This window comes from Crocuta crocuta, unplaced genomic scaffold (assembly GCF_008692635.1).
Source record: "Crocuta crocuta isolate KB4526 unplaced genomic scaffold, BGI_CrCroc_1.0 scaffold54, whole genome shotgun sequence".
NCBI lineage: Eukaryota > Metazoa > Chordata > Mammalia > Carnivora > Hyaenidae > Crocuta > Crocuta crocuta.
The window spans coordinates 3,588,623-3,606,711 of NW_027530356.1; the positions used below are offsets into that span (position 1 = coordinate 3,588,623).

Here is an 18,089-nt window from a genome sequence, read left to right on the forward strand (position 1 = left end):
GTAGCTTTTGTTACCTGTATCCGTTGCTAACAAAATGGAAAGCATAAATACTCCAGAAGTAGGTGTGAATTTAAATTCACACTGTGAAGCTTTCATTTGTATTAGCTGTATAGCTTTGAGCAAGTTACTTATTCTTTGTGTGTTTTGCTGAAATCCTGAGCCCAGTGTTAATCAGTCCTCAAGACGTGTTCAAGGTCTTATTTGGGTTAAAAAGATCAGTATTTGTAAACTATTTAGTCTTTTTACATGTTTTTTTTAATTTTATTTAAATGTTTTTAATGTTTTATTTATTTTTGAGAGAGAGACAGTACAAGCCAGGGAGGGGCAGAGAGAGAAATAGAGAGAGAGAGAGAGAGAGAGAGAAAGAAAGAATCCGGAACAGGCTCTAGTCTCTGAGCTGTCAGCACAGAGCCCAACATCAGGTTCACACTCAGGAACCATGAGATCATGATCTGAGCCAAAGTAAGATGCTCAACTAACTGAGCCACCCAGGTGCCCTTTACATGTTTTCAATAAAAATTTTGGAAGTAGGGAAGTGCCTGTTCCCTCTAACACCTGTTTTGCCTTTGTAATACCATAAACTTTTTTGTGGTAATCATGTCAGTCCCTAAGGAAAATGTGCTAAATGTTAAAAGTAGCACATAACCGTGTAATCCTGCTGTTGCCATGGAAATGTTCCACCTGAGCTATTATATACCAAAGATTGGTCAGAATTTTGGTCCTTGACTTACTTTATTGCTTGGATTATTTCTGTGATACTTTGCTCTATCCTTGCGTATGTGTGTTTTGGATATTTCATATATCCAAACCCAAATGTTGCAAAGACCTATTTACCACTTTCATCTTTGCTGTTAAGTTAGTAGAGGAAAGGAAAGCATGGATTCATTAAAAGGGACATGTACTGGGACACCTGGGTGGCTTAGTTGGTTAAGCATCCAACTTCGGCTTAGGTCACAATCTCACCGTTTGTGGGTTCAATCCCCACGTTGGGCTCTGTGCTGACAGCTCAGAGCCTGGAGCCTGCTTCAGATTCTGTGTCTCTCCCTCTCTCTCTTTTTGCTCCTCCCCAACTTGTGCTTTGTTTCTGTCTCTCAAAAATAAGTAAACATTAAAAAAAAAAAAGGGTAGGGGGACATGTAGCTATACCCCTTTTAAAGGCTTAGTCTATAGCCACAAAGAATATTGCACACGTTCTCCTAAGAGCAGACATTCTAGTATCTAGAAACTAAAGGGAATTTTAAGAGCCCCTTGCTACAGACATTCTCACAAGGACTTTGTTTTTATTTCAGCTAGGACATAGGATGGGTTCACTCAGTGAGGCAATACATTTGTCATTGTTAGGAGGTGGCAGAATGTGATGGGAAAACACCAACTACAGAACGGAGGCCGACGCAGGCTCACTGGCCATGAGATCATGACCTGAACCTAAATTGGACACTTAATCTACTGAGCTACCCAGCCCCTGGTCTTTTATTTTAAAAGGATCACACTTTGGCTGCTCTTTGGAGAACAGATTGAAGGTGGAAGGTGGACAGGAGTGCCTAGGAAGAGACAAGTCAGGATGTTGCCAGAGGCGATGGTGATCTGGAGAATTAGCAGTAACTGATAAGAGGTGATAGAATTGTGGATACATTTTGAAGTTGACAGGATTTGATAAAAGGAATAAGGAAGGGGAGGAGTAAGGAATGATTCCAAGATGCTCAGCACGAGAAACTAGGTGAATACCAAATGCTGTTTATGAGATGAGAAGGACTGGGTAGGAGTAGAGCTGATTGAAAGGAAAGAGACTTTGAGAGTTGGGTTTGAGAAACATTGTTTGAAACACCTGTTAGCCAATCAAATGGAGATATTGAACAGGCAGTTGGATATATGAATCTGGAGAAGTTGGGGCTGGCCATTTAAATTATCATTTGTCTATGATATCATGATAATACTATCAGCAGTGTACACTTCAGAATTGTTTTGTGGATCAGAATTGAAACTTAGTGGTTTTTAAAGTATTTTGTAAACTAGAACATGTTTGGTTTTGTTTTCTGTAGATAATGTTGCAAAATCTCCAAGATGGCTAGTCATATTTGCATACAACATTTCTCCCCTTCTTTTGACTAAAATGAGGAGCTTTTTACATCTCTTTAGATATGATAACTCAAATAAATTAATTATTGACATGACAGGATATCTGAGGTGTATCATTGTAAAAAGCTTATACTTTTTTCTATTATTATATGATCCCACTGACATAAAAATAGTGATTAAGTATTCTTTTATCAACCATTTTGGTTCCTGCCCTCTTGGGGCTTATATAGGTGTGTGTATGTGAAAGAGAGAGAGAGAGGGAGGGAGGGAGAATGAGAATGAGAATGCGTGGAGTGAATGATTATATTTGCGTAAAACTAATCTAGTTTCACTAATTAGTTTCACTAATCTAGTGAAAAATGTATTTGTTGAAACTTAAAGCACTGTTTATTACTTCAAATAGAACCTTTGTCTTTGGGTGGGAAGAATTATGGTTGTTTGGTTTTCTTCTGGTATCCTAATCCCCCCCATCCCACTTTTTAAAATAAATAACAAATATGTGTTGTTGTTTTTAAGAAAATGTAGAATATTTTGTGAAGATGTAATGAAAACAAATGGACTTTCTTTAAAGCCTTTTTTGTTAATTAACTCACAGCTAAAAATAAGGCTGCTTTTTCTTTTGTAACTTTAACAGGATCTTCCTGAGTAATGGGTAATTTTTACAAACTTCTCTTTTGTTGGCATTTGATTTTGGTTTTGTAATATAGGTGTAAGAATCCAGTTTGTTAAGATGCCAAACAAAACAAAGCTTTACCATGAACTTCAGGCTTAGGAGGAAGTAGAAATTTACCCAGATTTCCAATTTTATGCCCTTTCTCAACTCCTGTCAGCCCTTCACTCTAGAATGTAATAGATATGTGGCGTCATTTTTGAGACTTTTGTAAAGTGGTCTTTTCTTACATTCTTTGGCTTATACCTCTTCTGGGAATGGGTATGTAAAAAAAGCTTTTTTACTTTTTCATTTAGGAATTAATTTATGTGTAGAAATAAAACTTAAAATAGTTTCTTCCTCTTCTAAGAGTTGATTATGTCTAAAGAGGAATAAATCAAAAGGAAATATTAAAAATGGTTATCCCAATCTTCTTAGGACTATTGATGTAGAAGGTAATATATGTATGCAGAATGTTAGTTTTTGTTGTTGCAAATGTAATAGTACTTCTCAACCACTGAAATTGATGATGGTATAAATCTGCAATCAGGAAAATCAACCAATTTGAATTTATTGTAATTGTTTCCAGTTAGATTTGCTGCTATTGTTAAGAATGTAAAGTTGATTGTAAACTGAATGTGGGCTTTTAAGAATAATTTTATTATTATTTTATACAGTTGATGTGCTAAAGAAAATTGACATTCCATCTGTCTTTATTGGGGAATCATCAGCTAATTCCCTGAAAGATGAATTCACATATGAAAAAGGGTAAGTAATGGATATGAAAAATAATCATGTAGATAAAATTCTCCTTTATCTTAGGGCAGAACTATGCTAGTTGTAACCAAGGTTGTGTTTTTGTTTTTGTTTTTGTTTTTAATTTTTTTTTTTAATGTTTTATTTATTTCTAGGAGAGAGACAGAGAGAGAGAGACAGCGCAAGCAGGGGAGGGTCAGAGAGAGAGGGAGTCACAGACTGAAACAGCCTCCAGGCTCTGAGCTGGCAGTCAGCACAGAGCCCGACGCGGGGCTCGAACCCACAAACTGTGAGATCATGACCTAAGCGAAAGTCGGATGCTTAACCGACTAAGCCACCCAGGCGCCCCCCAAGGTTGTGTTTTAAAATGAACTCTATTGTGCTAAATTTTCTCTTAAGTCATTATGATTATAAGACTTTATTATAATAATTCTTCTGTGCATTGTTACATACTGAAAATATACTCACTCTAGAGAGCCTAAGGTACTCATGTTGCTAAAAAGATAAAATTTTCCCTTTTATCTTGAATCAAACCATTGGTATTTAGAAACCATGTGATTTTATATTTATATGACACTTTTCTGTAGGTATTTTATTTTGTTAAAAAGAGATTTGTTATTTTATAAACACAGTCCAAAACAGTGTGATATTGACTTGATTTTTATAAAGACATGAAGTTTGTTTTCAAGTTTAAAAAGTTTCATTTGGAATAAAAACTTTTGTATGGAATTTCCACCACAAATCTTACGACCAGGGTAACATAGCCTTTTGAAACTAAGGCCCCAGTATTTCATCTAATATAGAAAGCATTACAATTAGCACTTGAGCTTCTTCTGTGGAACATATAGTGGGCGGGAACAGGCTTTTGATGAAGAGAAACAATAGTAACATTAGTGATAAAAGCAGTAATGTTCATTGAGTACTTAATGAGTGTCGCACTCATGAAAGCAAGACTTTTTTATATTTGTTATCCATTTAATTTTCACAACAACCCTCTAGAGGTTGTTATTATCTCTTATCTCTACATTTTCCAAAAGAGAAAACTGGCAGAATAAAATCCAATCCTGATTATTTGGGGAAGAGGGGAATCCAGCAAGATTTGAGTTAGAAAATACATAAAAAGAAGAGGGAAAGTTTTGCTATTGGAAATTTTTGGCATTTTCCCTACACAGTTTTGATATTTAAAATATTGCTCACATGTTATATACTCAGGACATCTTTTTGAAGGTTAGGAACATAATTTTGGAGGTTGTATTAATTATAGTTATACAGGGAGTGCCTGGATGGCTTGGTCCATTAAGCGACTTTGGTTTATGTTGTGATCTCATGGTTCATGAGTTCAAGTCCCGCATCGGGCTCTGCACTAAGTCCCTTTCTCTCTGTCCTTTCCCTGCTCGCACGCTCTCAAAATAAGTAAATAAACTTAAAAAAAAAAAAAAGATAGTTATGCAAGATGCTATTTTGTCAGCCGTATTTGTTTAGTTAGTAGAGGGGAAAATAATACTTGAATATTTTTCCCTCATTTAGAAAAATTATGTATATTTTAATATGTATTAAATCTTTTTTAGTTTTAATTATAAAATCATGACTTTTTAATTTAAAAAGTAATATATGTGCTAGTAAAATATGGAAAAATTCAGAAATGCAAAGCATTAAAATGAAAGTCCCTGTGATGCTATTCTCTAACAACAGCAGCTACTGTTTAAAAAATGTTAAACTGGAGAGCCTGGGTGGCTCAGTTGGTTAAGTGTCCAAGTTCAGCTCAGGTCATGATCTCATGGTTTGTGATTTTGGGTCACAAAATCAGGCTCTGTGCTGAAAGCTTGGAGCCTGCTTCAGTTTCTGTGTCTCTCTCTCTCTCTCGGCTTCTCCTCTGCTCATGCTCTCTCTCTCAAAAATAAATGAAAACATTAAAAAAAATTTTTTTTAATGTGAAAAACCATTTTAAAAAACTGTTAAACTTTTCCCATATTTGAATACTCACATTTATTAATAATGATGTGCTTATAAAATAGAACATACAGTACAAAATATGTTGTAGTATGCTTTATTTACTTCATATTAAGACCCGTTCCATGGTATCACAAGTCCACAGAATCCCTTAACTTGTGGGGACAGATGTATTGTGGGGGAGTTTTAGAAGCTAAGTACCATTCCAAATAGAATTTGAGGCAGCATCCCATAATCAAACAAATTATATATATCTGCAATGAGTGCATGAGTATTTTATCAATTCAGGTTGAGTGTAGATGAATTGCCAACATGATTTTTTTTTAAGTTTTTATTTATTTATTTTGAGAAAGAGAGCATGAGCAGGGGAGGGGCAGAGAGAGTCAGATGTTTAACCGACTGGACCACCCAGGCACCCCTGCCAACATGATATTTTAAAGCTTTGTAGGTTTCAGAATTGTGCATAAGGAACTGTAAACGTGTACAGACACCTCTCCCTCCTCTGCCTGTCGGCTGACCTTTCTGCCTGCTTGCCCACCTACCTACCTACCTACCCACCCACTCATTATTTCATTCTACTTAAAAAAAATTATTATTGAAGCACAGTTGACATACAATGTTATATTAGTTTTAGGTGTGCAACATAGTGACTCGATAATTCTGTTCATTACTTAGTGCTCACCTAGTAAGTATAGTCCCCATTTATGATTGTACAGTGTTATTACAGCATTATTGGCTGTATTCCCTGTGCTGTACTTTTTTATCTTTAGGACTCATTTTATTTTATTATTTTTTTTTAATATTTTTTATTTATTTCTAGGAGAGANAGAGCCTGACGTGGGGCTCGAACCCACGAACCGTGAGATCATGACCTAAGCGAAAGTCGGACGCTTAACCGACTAAGCCACCCAGGCGCCCCGGACTTATTTTATAACTAGAAATTTGCTGTCTTAATCCTCTTCACCTATTTCACCCACCCCCATCCACACCTCCCCTCTGGCAGCCACCAGTTTCTGTATTTATGAATCTGTGTTTTTGTTTGTTTTGTTTTTTAAATTCAACATGTAAGTGAAATCTTTTGGTATTTGTCTTTCTTTGTCTGACTTCACTTAGTATAATATCCTCTAGGTCCATCCATGTTGTTACATGGCAAGATTTTATTCTTTTTTAATAGTTGAGTAATATTCCATTGGGTGTGTATGTTTGTGTATTTCTATGTATGTACACATACACACATACATATCGCATAATTTTTAATCCATTCACCTATTGATGGACACTTGGGTTGCTTCCATATCTTGGGTATTATAAATAATGCTGAAATAAACATAGGGGTGCATGTTTCTTTTTGAGTTAGTATTTTTGTTTTCTTTGGGTAAATACCCAGTAGTGGAATCACTGGATTGTGTGGCATTTCTGTTTTTAATTTTTCAAGGAACCTCCACACTGTTTTCCACAGTCTTCATACCAATTTACATTCCCACCAACAGTGGACAGGAGTTCCCCTTTGTCCACGTCCTTGCCAGCACTTGTTATTTCTTCTGTTTTTTATTATGAAAACCTCAAAGCATATTTAAAAGTGGAGAGATGAGTATAATGAATCTGATTGTTCAGTTTCAAATTGTCAACTTGTGGTCAATTTTTTTGACTATCTACCCTCCAACGACACCCCTTCAATCTCTTTCTTCCCCGCACCATGATTCTTTTGAAGCAAGTCCCAGACATCCTGTCATCTCAACTGTAAATATCTCAAAATATATCACTAGAATATATTTTTACATATAAAAATATCGGGGCATCTGGGTGGCTCACTCAGTTGAGCATTCGGCTATTGATTTCAGCTGAGATTATGATCCCAGGGTTGTGGGATTAAGCCCCTGCATCCAGCTCTGTGCTGGGCATAGAGCCTGATTAAGATTCTCTCTCTCTCTCCTTCTGCCCCTTTCCCCCCCCACTCACATGCTCTCCCCTACCTCTCAAATTAGTAAAAATAAAAAGATATTATATTCTACTGTTTTTTTGAAAAAAGGTAAACATTAATACCAATACATATTTTAGTCTTCATATTTTCCCAACCATCAGATTTCCTTTTTTGTTTTTTTAAGTATTTGCTTGAGGCAGAATGCCAATAATGTCCATACATTGCAGTGGTTCTTATGTCTTAAATTTCCTTTATTAGCTAAAATACTTATATGAAGAGAGCTTGCACCTTATCAATTACTTGATTACCTTGATAGATAGTCTGTTCAAGAAAGCTAGGATAAGGGCACCTGGCTGGCTCAGTTGGTTAAGCAGTTAAGTGTCTGACTCTTGATTTTGGTTCAGGTCATGATCTCACAGTTTGTGGGATCCGGCCCCACTGACGGTGCAGAGCCTGCTTGGGATTCTCTCTCTCCCTCTCTCTGTGCCCCTCCCATGCACACACGCATTCTCTCTCTATCTCTGAAAATAAATAAACATTTAAAAATAAAAACCTTTAAAAAAGGGGAAAGAAATCTAGGATAAACAATTCTTTCCCTTCATTTACTATTCTTCTAAATGATTTGGTTACTAGCATCTTCCAAAGATGATTTTATATATGTATTCAAAGTATCATAATGACCTCATGAGTTAAAACTCATTTAATATGCTGCAGCTGCGGTTATGATCTTTATTGACATTCACATTCTCCCATTTCAGACTTCTTCAAATTTAATCCTAATTTCTTTGGATGTAAATCTGGGGCTTTGGATTGCTCCTTGTTTTCTATACGACAAGATGTTCAAGGCCCATCTTGTTCTTTTCCTCTCCCTGACTTGGAACCAGCTGTTTTTTCAAGGAGTTCTGGTTCCTTTTAATTGAATATGGTATTTAGAGACTGAGGGCTGATCATTGCCCCTTGGTTTGTCATTATTTCTAGGGCTTTTCAGTGGACGCAGCTAAGAAATATACCAGCTTTTTGCTTTTTATTTTTTGGTTTTTGTTTTTGTTTTACAGGGTAAGGGTTTCAGGTAGAATATGTTTTTCAAGATACAATAAATCATGAGCACACAGTATTGTTTCCAACTTAAATTCAGGACCATAAGATTTTTACTGTATTTTGCTGATCTTACATCTATATTTTATTTTTCTGTGCTCAGAGACACCAAATGATTGTTTTCTTTTTAAATTGCACAATACAGACACAACAGACTCAGAACAATGCCAACACAATTGCCAACATGTTTAAACAGTGTTTTTTTTTTGTTTCAGTTATAATAAGGATCTAAAATCAAATTACCATTTTTTAAAATTTGTGAAATAATTCTGTGTGCTGATGCTATCAACTAGAAACACAGGTCTGCTTGATTCATGTTGCTTTTAGATTTTAAGGACTGCTTTTTACTTGCATTGTGATTTTTATAATTATGTATAAACTTAAAGTCAAAATCCACAAAACACAATGTATATTCAGAGAAGGTCAGCTTCTAAATATCCACTCTGTCCATCCTGGTCCCATCCTTACCTTTTAAAGTAACAATTTTATTTATTTGTTTATTTTTTAAATGTTTGTTTATTTATTTTGAAAGACAGTATGAGCAGGGGAGTCGCAGAGAGAGAGACAGAAAGAGAGGGAGGAAGGGAGGGAAGGACTATCCCAAACAGGCTCCACGCTCCAGGTTGCACCAGCAATAGATGAGGTCTGTTATCCCACAGCCTCACCAACAAAGAATGTTGTCAGATTTTTCCATTTTTACTAGTTAGGTAAGAAATGGTTTCCTGTTGTAGATTTAGTCTGTATTTTCTTTCCATGAGCAAACTGAGCATGTTTTCTTAGGCATAAGACCTATTGGTATGTCATTTTCAATGAACTGTTTAGCTCATTTTTCCTAGTAGCTTGCTGGTAATTTTCTTTTCTGTTGTTAGAAGCTCTTTATTAATTAGGTATGGTAACCATTTGTTTGTTATATATTACAAGTATTTTTTAATACTTTGTCATTTTAATTTTATTTATGGTGTTATTTTTTAAATGCAATCAAATATATTAATCTTTTCCAGTGGGCTGATGGTCTTAGGAAAATTTCCCCTGCTTCTGGGTCACAGAGGAATTTACCCACATTTATACTGTATGGTTCCTTTTTTAACATTAAATCTCTGGCTTATTTGTAATTTATTCTGTGTAAACCTTGAGTAATGGAACCAGTTACATCTTTTGTCAGATAACCATCCAGTTATCCCAACACTATGCCTTAAAATGTTTGTCCCTTCACCCAGTTTGAAATGTTGCCATATTTCCATACATAACTGAACTTTCTGTTTGTTCTCTTTGGCTCACCAATACCAGTCTGGTTTTTGTTACAGGGTTTTATAATTATTGGTATCTAAACGGCTAGCCCTTCCCCATTCCCACCCCTCTCTTTCATGTTTTTTTTACAGCTATTCTTGCTTGTTTGTGCTTTTAAACAAAAATCTATATGGCTTTATGGAGTCATATTTTATACACTATAAAATATACCAATTTTAAAGTATATAATTCAGTGATTCTAGTATATTTACACTTGTGCAGCCATCATCACATTTTAATTTAGAACTTTCCAACACCCCAAATAGAAACCATATATATATATATTTTCAATTATTTCCAAGAGGGATTGGGAAGTTAGATAGATTATTGTTATAAACTTTAGGCCCAGCCATCTGGTTTGAAATTAGCCTGGGAACTCATGCACAGGAGAATAGGACCTGATTTCCTGGGTTACTTAGGACTCTGCTTTGATGATCAAATCTTAGCTGCAGAGCTCATGGAGTGTACTATATTTAGGGGTGGATGTAGAAGCAGTGTAAAAATACTTATTAACACTGTTTAAATATCTTCTTCAAATACAAATTCATCTGGGATTAGGACATGGGGGATGAGTCTGCAGCTCAGCTGTGGGAGCCGAGACAGAAGAAATAGAAATAGAGCTAGAGGACTGATTATTGTAGTTCCCTGCCCTGTACCATTGCTGTTACCACCCTTCACCTTTAGCAGTTTGGTTAAGAAAAAGCAGCATCTCAGGGCACCAGGATGGCTCAGTCAGTTAAGCATCCGACTTTGGCTCAGGTCATGATCTCACTGTTCATGGGTTCAAGCCCAACATCAGGCTCTGTGCTAACATCTCAGAGCCTGGAACCTGCTTCAGATTCTGTGTCTTCCTCCCTCTCTGCCCCTCTCCTGCTTGCATTCTCTTTCTCAAAAATAAATAAAACATTAAAAAAAATTTAAAAGAAAAAGAAAAAGCAATGTCTTGAATGTCCATTGAGTATATTGCTTTAAGATGCTTAAAACCTTCTATCCATTGTAGAGCCTTTAAAAATTCTCATAATATATCTTGAGAGTAAACTAAAGTGGTTTGAGGTATAGCAGGCAAGCATTGATAAGGCATATAGAAGAAAGTAATTTAGAACCTAGGTCTGTGAATCCTAACACAGTGCTTACTAGAAAATTCTAGAATTGATTGCATTTGTGTGGTTACACATATATAGGAAGTTTTCAATAAAGTCTATGAGATAAGGAAGTTGTTAATGTAAGAGGAGAAGAAGGAAAAAAACAATGTAAGAGATGTAAAGTTTGGTACTGCTGAGATATTTAGATGCTGTAATGGGTTGATTTGGCTGATTTCCTCTACCCAGTCTAAAAGCTTCCTTTTTTTTTTTTAAATGTTTTATTTATTTCTAGGAGAGAGAGAGAGAGACAGCGTGAGCAGGGGAGGGTCAGAGAGAGAGGGAGTCACAGACTGAAACAGGCTCCAGGCTATGAGCGGGCAGTCAGCACATAGCCTGATGCGGGGCTCGAACCCACGAACCGCGAGATCATGACCTAAGTGAAAGTCGAACGCTTAACCAACTAAGCCACCCAGACACCCCTAAAAGCTTCCTTAATTGTAGAGGCAAGTTATTTTGGCAAATATGTAAAATGAACTGAAAGATGGAGAAAGTATTTCTTAAATTATTGGAAATCATATATTAGAAAATGTGTCTAGTGGATTGAATTGTCATGTCTAAATGCCTTTCAAAAATGTTTTTCTTTGTTTTTAATTAACATTATAATTTGGCACCCCTTAATATTTTTCAATTATTATTTTGTTTTCTTTCAGGGGCCACATTGTCTTAGTTCCAGAATTTAGTCTTCCTCTGGAATACTATCTAATCCCCTTCCTTATCATAGTGGGCATCTGTCTCATCTTGATCGTCATTTTCATGGTAGGTAAATTAATGTTAAATGTATTTTTAAAAATAGGGATGATTCTAAAAACATTCTATTGAGTAGAGGAGCCTTACATTAAAGAGTACATATTGTACGAGTCCGTTTATATGATTGGGTCTGGAAAAGGTAGGGTAATCTGAGGGTGGGAGGAATCAGAACAGTGATTGCCCCTCCAGGGGCTAGGGATGGGTGAGGGATTTACGGACAAGGGTATGAGGGAACGTCTCAAGGGTAAGTCATGTTCTGGGTCTTGAGAGAGGTTTAGGTTGCACACATGTCACTTAAATTTTGTGCATTTCATTGTATATAAATTTTACCTAAGGGAAAAAAATACTAAACTTTGAGTAGTGATTTATAAGCTAAAGTATTTTGGGGGACATATACTGATTATCTGCAACTTACTTTGAAGTGCACTATTAAAAAAAAGAGAAAAAGAGGAATATTGAGGGGTAGATAGATGGATAGATAGGTGATAAAAAGTGCAGGTCAATGTTATTTATAGAATCTAGGTAATGGATATATGGGTATTATTACATTTCTTCAACTCTTCTCCATTTTTGACATTTTTCATATTAAAATGTAAATAAAGAATGGTATGAGGGCTCAAGTGTAGGGGCAATGACACATTACTTCTCCAAAACAGAGGTTACCAAAGTATGGTCCCAGGACTCTTAATGGGTCTGTGAAGTCAAAATTGTTTTCATAATAATATTAAGGTATTATTTGCCTTTGTCACTCTTATTCCCTCAGGGTTTAAAGTGGAAGTTTCCAGAAACTACATTGTTTGTAATATCAAAACAAATTGAAGGCAGAAGCAGATAAAACCACTGTAGTATGATAGATACTAAAGAGAATTGCAACGATATAAAATAACCCCAGTATACTCACTTTATAATTTTTTATAAATATTTATATTAATATTCAAAGAGCTTATTATTTATATGGACATCATAGATTAACTTAGAGATTAAATGCCATCTTTGAAATGTACAGTCTTTCTGTGATGTGGTATTTTCATTTGTTTAGAACTTTTGTATCCACCAGTTTAATAATTTTTTTCTGTAAACGTTTTGCATGCCTTTTGTTTGACTTTTGAAATTGCATTTTCTAAATGGTTAATATTAGTATATAAGAATATTGATTTTTTAAATAAACTTAATTTTGGAATAATGTTAAGATTTACACAAAAATTGCAAAGAGGAACATTCTTGTACATTCCTCTTCTAGTTTGCCCCATTGTTAACATTTTAAATTACTGTGGTCCATTTGTCAAAACTAAGAAGCTGACGTTGGTACCTTACTAGTAACTAAACTCCAGACTTTGTATAGATTTCACTAGTTTTTCCATTAACACTCTCTTCTGTTCCAGGATCCAAAACCGGGCACCACTTTGTATTTAGTTAGCATGTCTTACCAGGCTCCTCTGTTCTGTGACAGTCTCTCAGTGTTAGTTTCTCCTTGTTTTTAATACCCTTGACAGTCTTGGGGAGTCTTGGCCAGGTATCCTGTAGAATGTTCCTCATCTGATAGTAGTTTTTCTTATGATTAGACTGTGTTATATATTTTTTTGAGGAGTGGGGAGTATAGGTTTTTAAAAACAGAGGTGAACATCCAGGGGGTACATGATATCTGCATAACATAACTAATGGTGTTAATATTCATGCCTTGATTAAGCCATGTTTCTCCACTATATAGTTACTGTTTTTCTCTTTTTTTATTCTATTCTAACTTTGGAAGTGAGGCACTAAGTACAGCCCATCTTGAGGTGGGTAGGGGCAGGCCTTATTATCTGAAGTGAGGAGTTGGAGAGAGTATCTGCTACATATATTCTATTATTTGGAATTCTTTTGTAAGAAAGATTTGTCTCTTCTTGGCATTTATTTATTCAATCATTTATTTATATTAGTTATGTACTCCTATATATTTATTTTATTTTTTGGGTTAGAATCCAACATCACATTATTTATGTTGCTTAAATTTTAAGCTTTGTCCATGAGGAGCTCTGTCAGGCGGGTCATGTGTCCCTTTGATTGGATCCATCTTTTTGTTTCTCTAAGCACTTCTTTTGTATCTGGTACTTTAAGAAGCTTCAGGTTCATCTTTTATTTCTATTGCCCCAGCCCTAGAATTAGATGTTTCTCCAAGGAGCCTGGTTTAGTTGTATTTGGAAATGAAGATTTAGACACCGGACATTATTTTTATATATTAATTTTGTATCTACTAACTTGCTGAATTCTACTCTGGTAATTTGAATTTGTTCATTCTCTTGGGCTTTCCATATAGAGCAAGGAATAATAGAAAGAGCAACATACAAAAAATACCTTTGGCAAAGTAGGAGCAGATGTAAATACCCTTAATCTGATAGAGATTATTGACTAAAAACTGAAAATGAACATTATTAAATGGTTAATTTATTAGAAGACTTCTCTTGAGGGGTGTCTGGGTGTCTTAGTTGATTAAGCGTCTGACTTAAGCTCAGGTCATGATCTAACAGTTTGTGGGTTCAAGCCCCATGTTGGGTTCCGTGCTGACAGCTTGGAGCATGGATCCTTTTTTGGATTCTGTGTCTCCCTCTCTCTCTGCCCCTTCCCTCTTTGCCCTCTGTCTCTCTATCTTTCTCTCAAATATAAATACATATTTAAAAAAAAAAGACATCCCTTGAAAGTCAGAGACAAAAAAGGATGCCTGTTGTTGTGCCTCTTATTTAACATGATGCTGGATTTTCTGATAAACCAAGAGAAAAAAAAAGCTATATAGGGATTTGAAATAAAGAAATAAAACTTTTCTTTTTCCTCATTTAATGATGATGGAGTACAGAATTATGTCTTTTATCTTTTGTAATGATCATTCATTTTTTTTCTCTTTTAGTCTATTTTTATGTTGGATTACATTAATTTATTTTGTAAATAAATAAACTTTATTTATTTTGGAATAAACTTTATTTGATTATGGTGTATAAATTTTGCTTTTCATTTTGGATTATTCAGATTTCTAATATGGATCAGTTCTACATTTGTCATAAATATAAAAATCCTAAATATAATATCAGCATTCTGAGTATCCAGGTAAGGGAAAGCTTTGGAATTATGGAGCTAGAATAATCCTAACATCAAAACTGGACAATCCCATGAGCACATGGAACAGCCACTATAGGAAATTGTATGACAGTTCCTCAAAAAAAATTAAACAATAAATTATCACATCCAGCAATTCTACTTGGGGTATATACCCAAAAGGATTGAAAACAGTTGGACAGATATTTGTACACTTCTGTTCATAGCTGTATTATATGCAGTACTGAAAGAAGCAACCAAATTGTCCATCAGTGGATGAATAAACAAAATGTGCTATAGACATACAGTGGAATGTTAGGCTCCCAATTCCGGCACATGTACAGTATGGGTGAACCTTAAAGACATGCTAAATGAAATAAGTGAAATGAAATAAAATGAAATGAAATAATAAGCAAAATGAAATAAAGACCTGCTAAATGAAATAGTCACAAAAGAGCAAATACTCTATGATTCTATTTATATGTGATACCTAGGTAGTTAGACTCAGAGACAGAAAGTAGAATGGTAGTTGCCAGCACCTGTGCAGCAGGGAAGGTGGCGAATTATTGTTTAATGGGTACAGAGTTTCAGTTTTGCGAGATGAAAAGAGTTTTACCGATGGATGGTGGTGATAGTAACACAATAATGTAAATATACTTAATGCCACCCAACTATACACTTAAAAATGGTTAAGACAGTAAGTTTAGTGTTATGTGTATTTTACCATATAGTTGACCCTTGAGCAACATGGGTTTGAACTGCATGGGTCCACTTATCAGTTATAAATAAATAACTAGACAAGATAAAACTAGCCCCATATAACTAATTACCCTTATTTTCTGTTTTCTAAAATAGTTTTTGATAAAGTTGGGGTTATATATTACTTTTTGTTGAAGGTTGTGTACAAAAATCATCTCGATCTGCTGACTGTTTTCATAGTTACCTGGACATTCAGATGGTTGTCTACTTTTTCATACTAAATTATTTCTAAGAAATTGTCTAGTTTATGTTTTTAAGTATATGTGGGGTAAAGTGATTAATAATGTTTGCATATTCACATAACTGTTTTTTAAGTTTATTTATTTTGAGAGAGAGAGAGACAGTGTAAGTGAGGGACAGGCAGAAAGAAAGAGAGAATCCCAAGCACTGACAGTGCAGAGGCTGATGTGGGACTCGAACTCATGAACCATGAGGTCATGCCCTCAGCTGAATCAGACACTTAGCTGACTGAGCCGCCCAGGCACCCTTCGCATAACTATTTATTTATTTATTTATTTATTTATTTATTTATTTATTTCTAGGAGAGAGAGAGACAGCGTGAGCAGGGGAGGGTCAGAGAGAGAGGGAGTCACAGACTGAAACAGGCTCCAGGCTCTGAGCTGGAGTCAGCACAGAGCCCGACGCGGGGCTCGAACCCACGAACCGCGAGATCATGACCTAAGCGAAAGTCGGACGCTTAACCGACTAAGCCACCCAGGCGCCCCCTTCGCATAACAATTTAAAGAGCATTTCTTTTCTTTCTTTCTTTTTTTTTTTAAAGAGAATTTCTACTATATGTGAAGTGAGTTCTCTTTATTCATATCTGTCCATGCCTTTCACAGTGTTATCAATTTATCTGTTTTGTCTTTCAAAGAAGTAGACCTTAAGGATTTTTCCTTTCACTCAACAAATATTTATTTTGCTTTTATGATGAATTAGACAGTGCTATACGATCTGAAGCTTCATCATTGAACCTAAAATTGGTAAAAATCCCTGATGTAAAGCAGCTTAGATTCCACTGGAAGTTATATTCTAAAGTCTTCACTTTTTTATATCTTTCATGAATTTCTGCTCTTAGCATCACTTTCTTCTATTTTTTTTTTTTTTTGGATATATTGCTTTTATTTTTCTAGCTTGTTCAACTGATTGCTTATTAATTTTTTTCTTTCTAGATTTAGATTTAAATGCATTTAGATTATAAATTTCTATTTAACAATTACATTAGCTACAACTCCTAGCTTTCGATAAAGAATATTTTTATTTCAATTTGCTTTACATTTAAAAATATATTTTTTTGTTATATAGAATGTTTCTTTACCACTCTTGATGTTTCCATCCCTATGAAGGGAGAACTCAGTTACTCTAACTTCTAGCTCTTCCTTACCCTCTCACCCATTTGGTGAGGAGATGAAGTATCTTACTGTGTGGAGAATGTTAGTGGAGATGAAGTATCTTATCTGTGTGGTGTATTTGGGAACAATAAACCTGAGCGAAGCTTCACCTTTCTCTTGTGATTAACTGATTTCCAGCTTCTCCAGGACTAGTTCTGCAATTTTGGGGGTGAGTGAAGGGAAGGCCTGTTCCGTTCCAGAGTTGTTTTGTCTGTACCTGGGTGGGTAAGGCAATTTCATTTTTTGGTTCAGTAAAAAGTTCTATTTCTTTCTCCACTGCATTATGGTACTCTGTCTGCATGTATCTGCCAGTTCAAGATCTTACTTCTGAAGTTATTTAGAATCCAGGTGGCAAAGAGGCATGCTAATTTTAAGGCACCCTCAGAAACTGAAATGTCCATTATGATTTCTTCTGTGACTTCTAAACTATTTTAACAAAGTTTTAAATTTCCAAAAAATGTATACTTTTTCCATATCTTTTTTTTCCTATCGATTTCCAATTTAATTTTATTGTGGTCAGAAGACATTGTATGTTACAGGTTCTTTGGTTATTTCCAAAGACCTGCTTTGTGGCCAAATTTTGTGAACATTCCCCATGTATGTGAAAAGAATTGTGGAGTTCAAAGTTCTGTATATGTATATTAGTTTGAGCTTGCACATTTATTTTGTCTAGTCTTTTTTTTAGTATTTAAAAAAATTTTTTTTAACATTTATTCATCTCTGAGAGAGAGATAGAGTGCGAGTTGGGGAGGAACACGGAGAAGGAGGGAGACACAGAATCTGAAGCAGGCTCCAGGCTCTGAGCTGTCAGCACAGAGCCAGAAGTGGGGCTCGAACCCACGAGTGGTGAGATCATGACCTGAGCCGAAGTCGGACGCTTAACTGAATGAGCCACTCAGGCCCCCCAAGATTTTAAAAACCATTTTGACATAGAATTTTTAGAACATAAAATTGACCCATTCCTAAAGTGCATAATTCAGTGGTTTTGGTATATTCACAGAATTTCTGCAATCATCACAATTCTCTATGTTGTTTTGGTACTTTTGTGTTTTCTAAAACAGTGCTGGGCAATAGAACAATACTGTGAAGCCAAGTTTATTGTAATTTAAAATTTTCTGGTAGTCAAATGTAAAAGATAAAGAGAGGGCACCTGGGTGGCTCAGTCAGCTGAGTGTCCAACTCTTGATATCAGCTTAAGTCATGATCTCACAGTCATGGCTTTATGCCCTGTGGAGCTCTGTGTGGAGCTC

At 35.4% G+C, this 18,089-nt stretch overlaps 1 protein-coding gene across 3 annotated transcripts in view; it reads left to right on the top strand.

Moving 5' to 3' along the window:
* Positions 1-18,089, top strand: part of RNF13 (ring finger protein 13) — a 164,406-nt gene that overhangs the window by 86,732 nt on the left and 59,585 nt on the right. For all 3 annotated transcript variants that reach the window (XM_077765892.1, XM_077765891.1, XM_077765893.1), the window contains 2 exons: positions 3,403-3,493; positions 11,527-11,632. In XM_077765892.1, the coding sequence (XP_077622018.1) occupies positions 3,403-3,493; positions 11,527-11,632 (197 nt within the window). The remainder of the gene's footprint in view (positions 1-3,402; positions 3,494-11,526; positions 11,633-18,089) is intronic.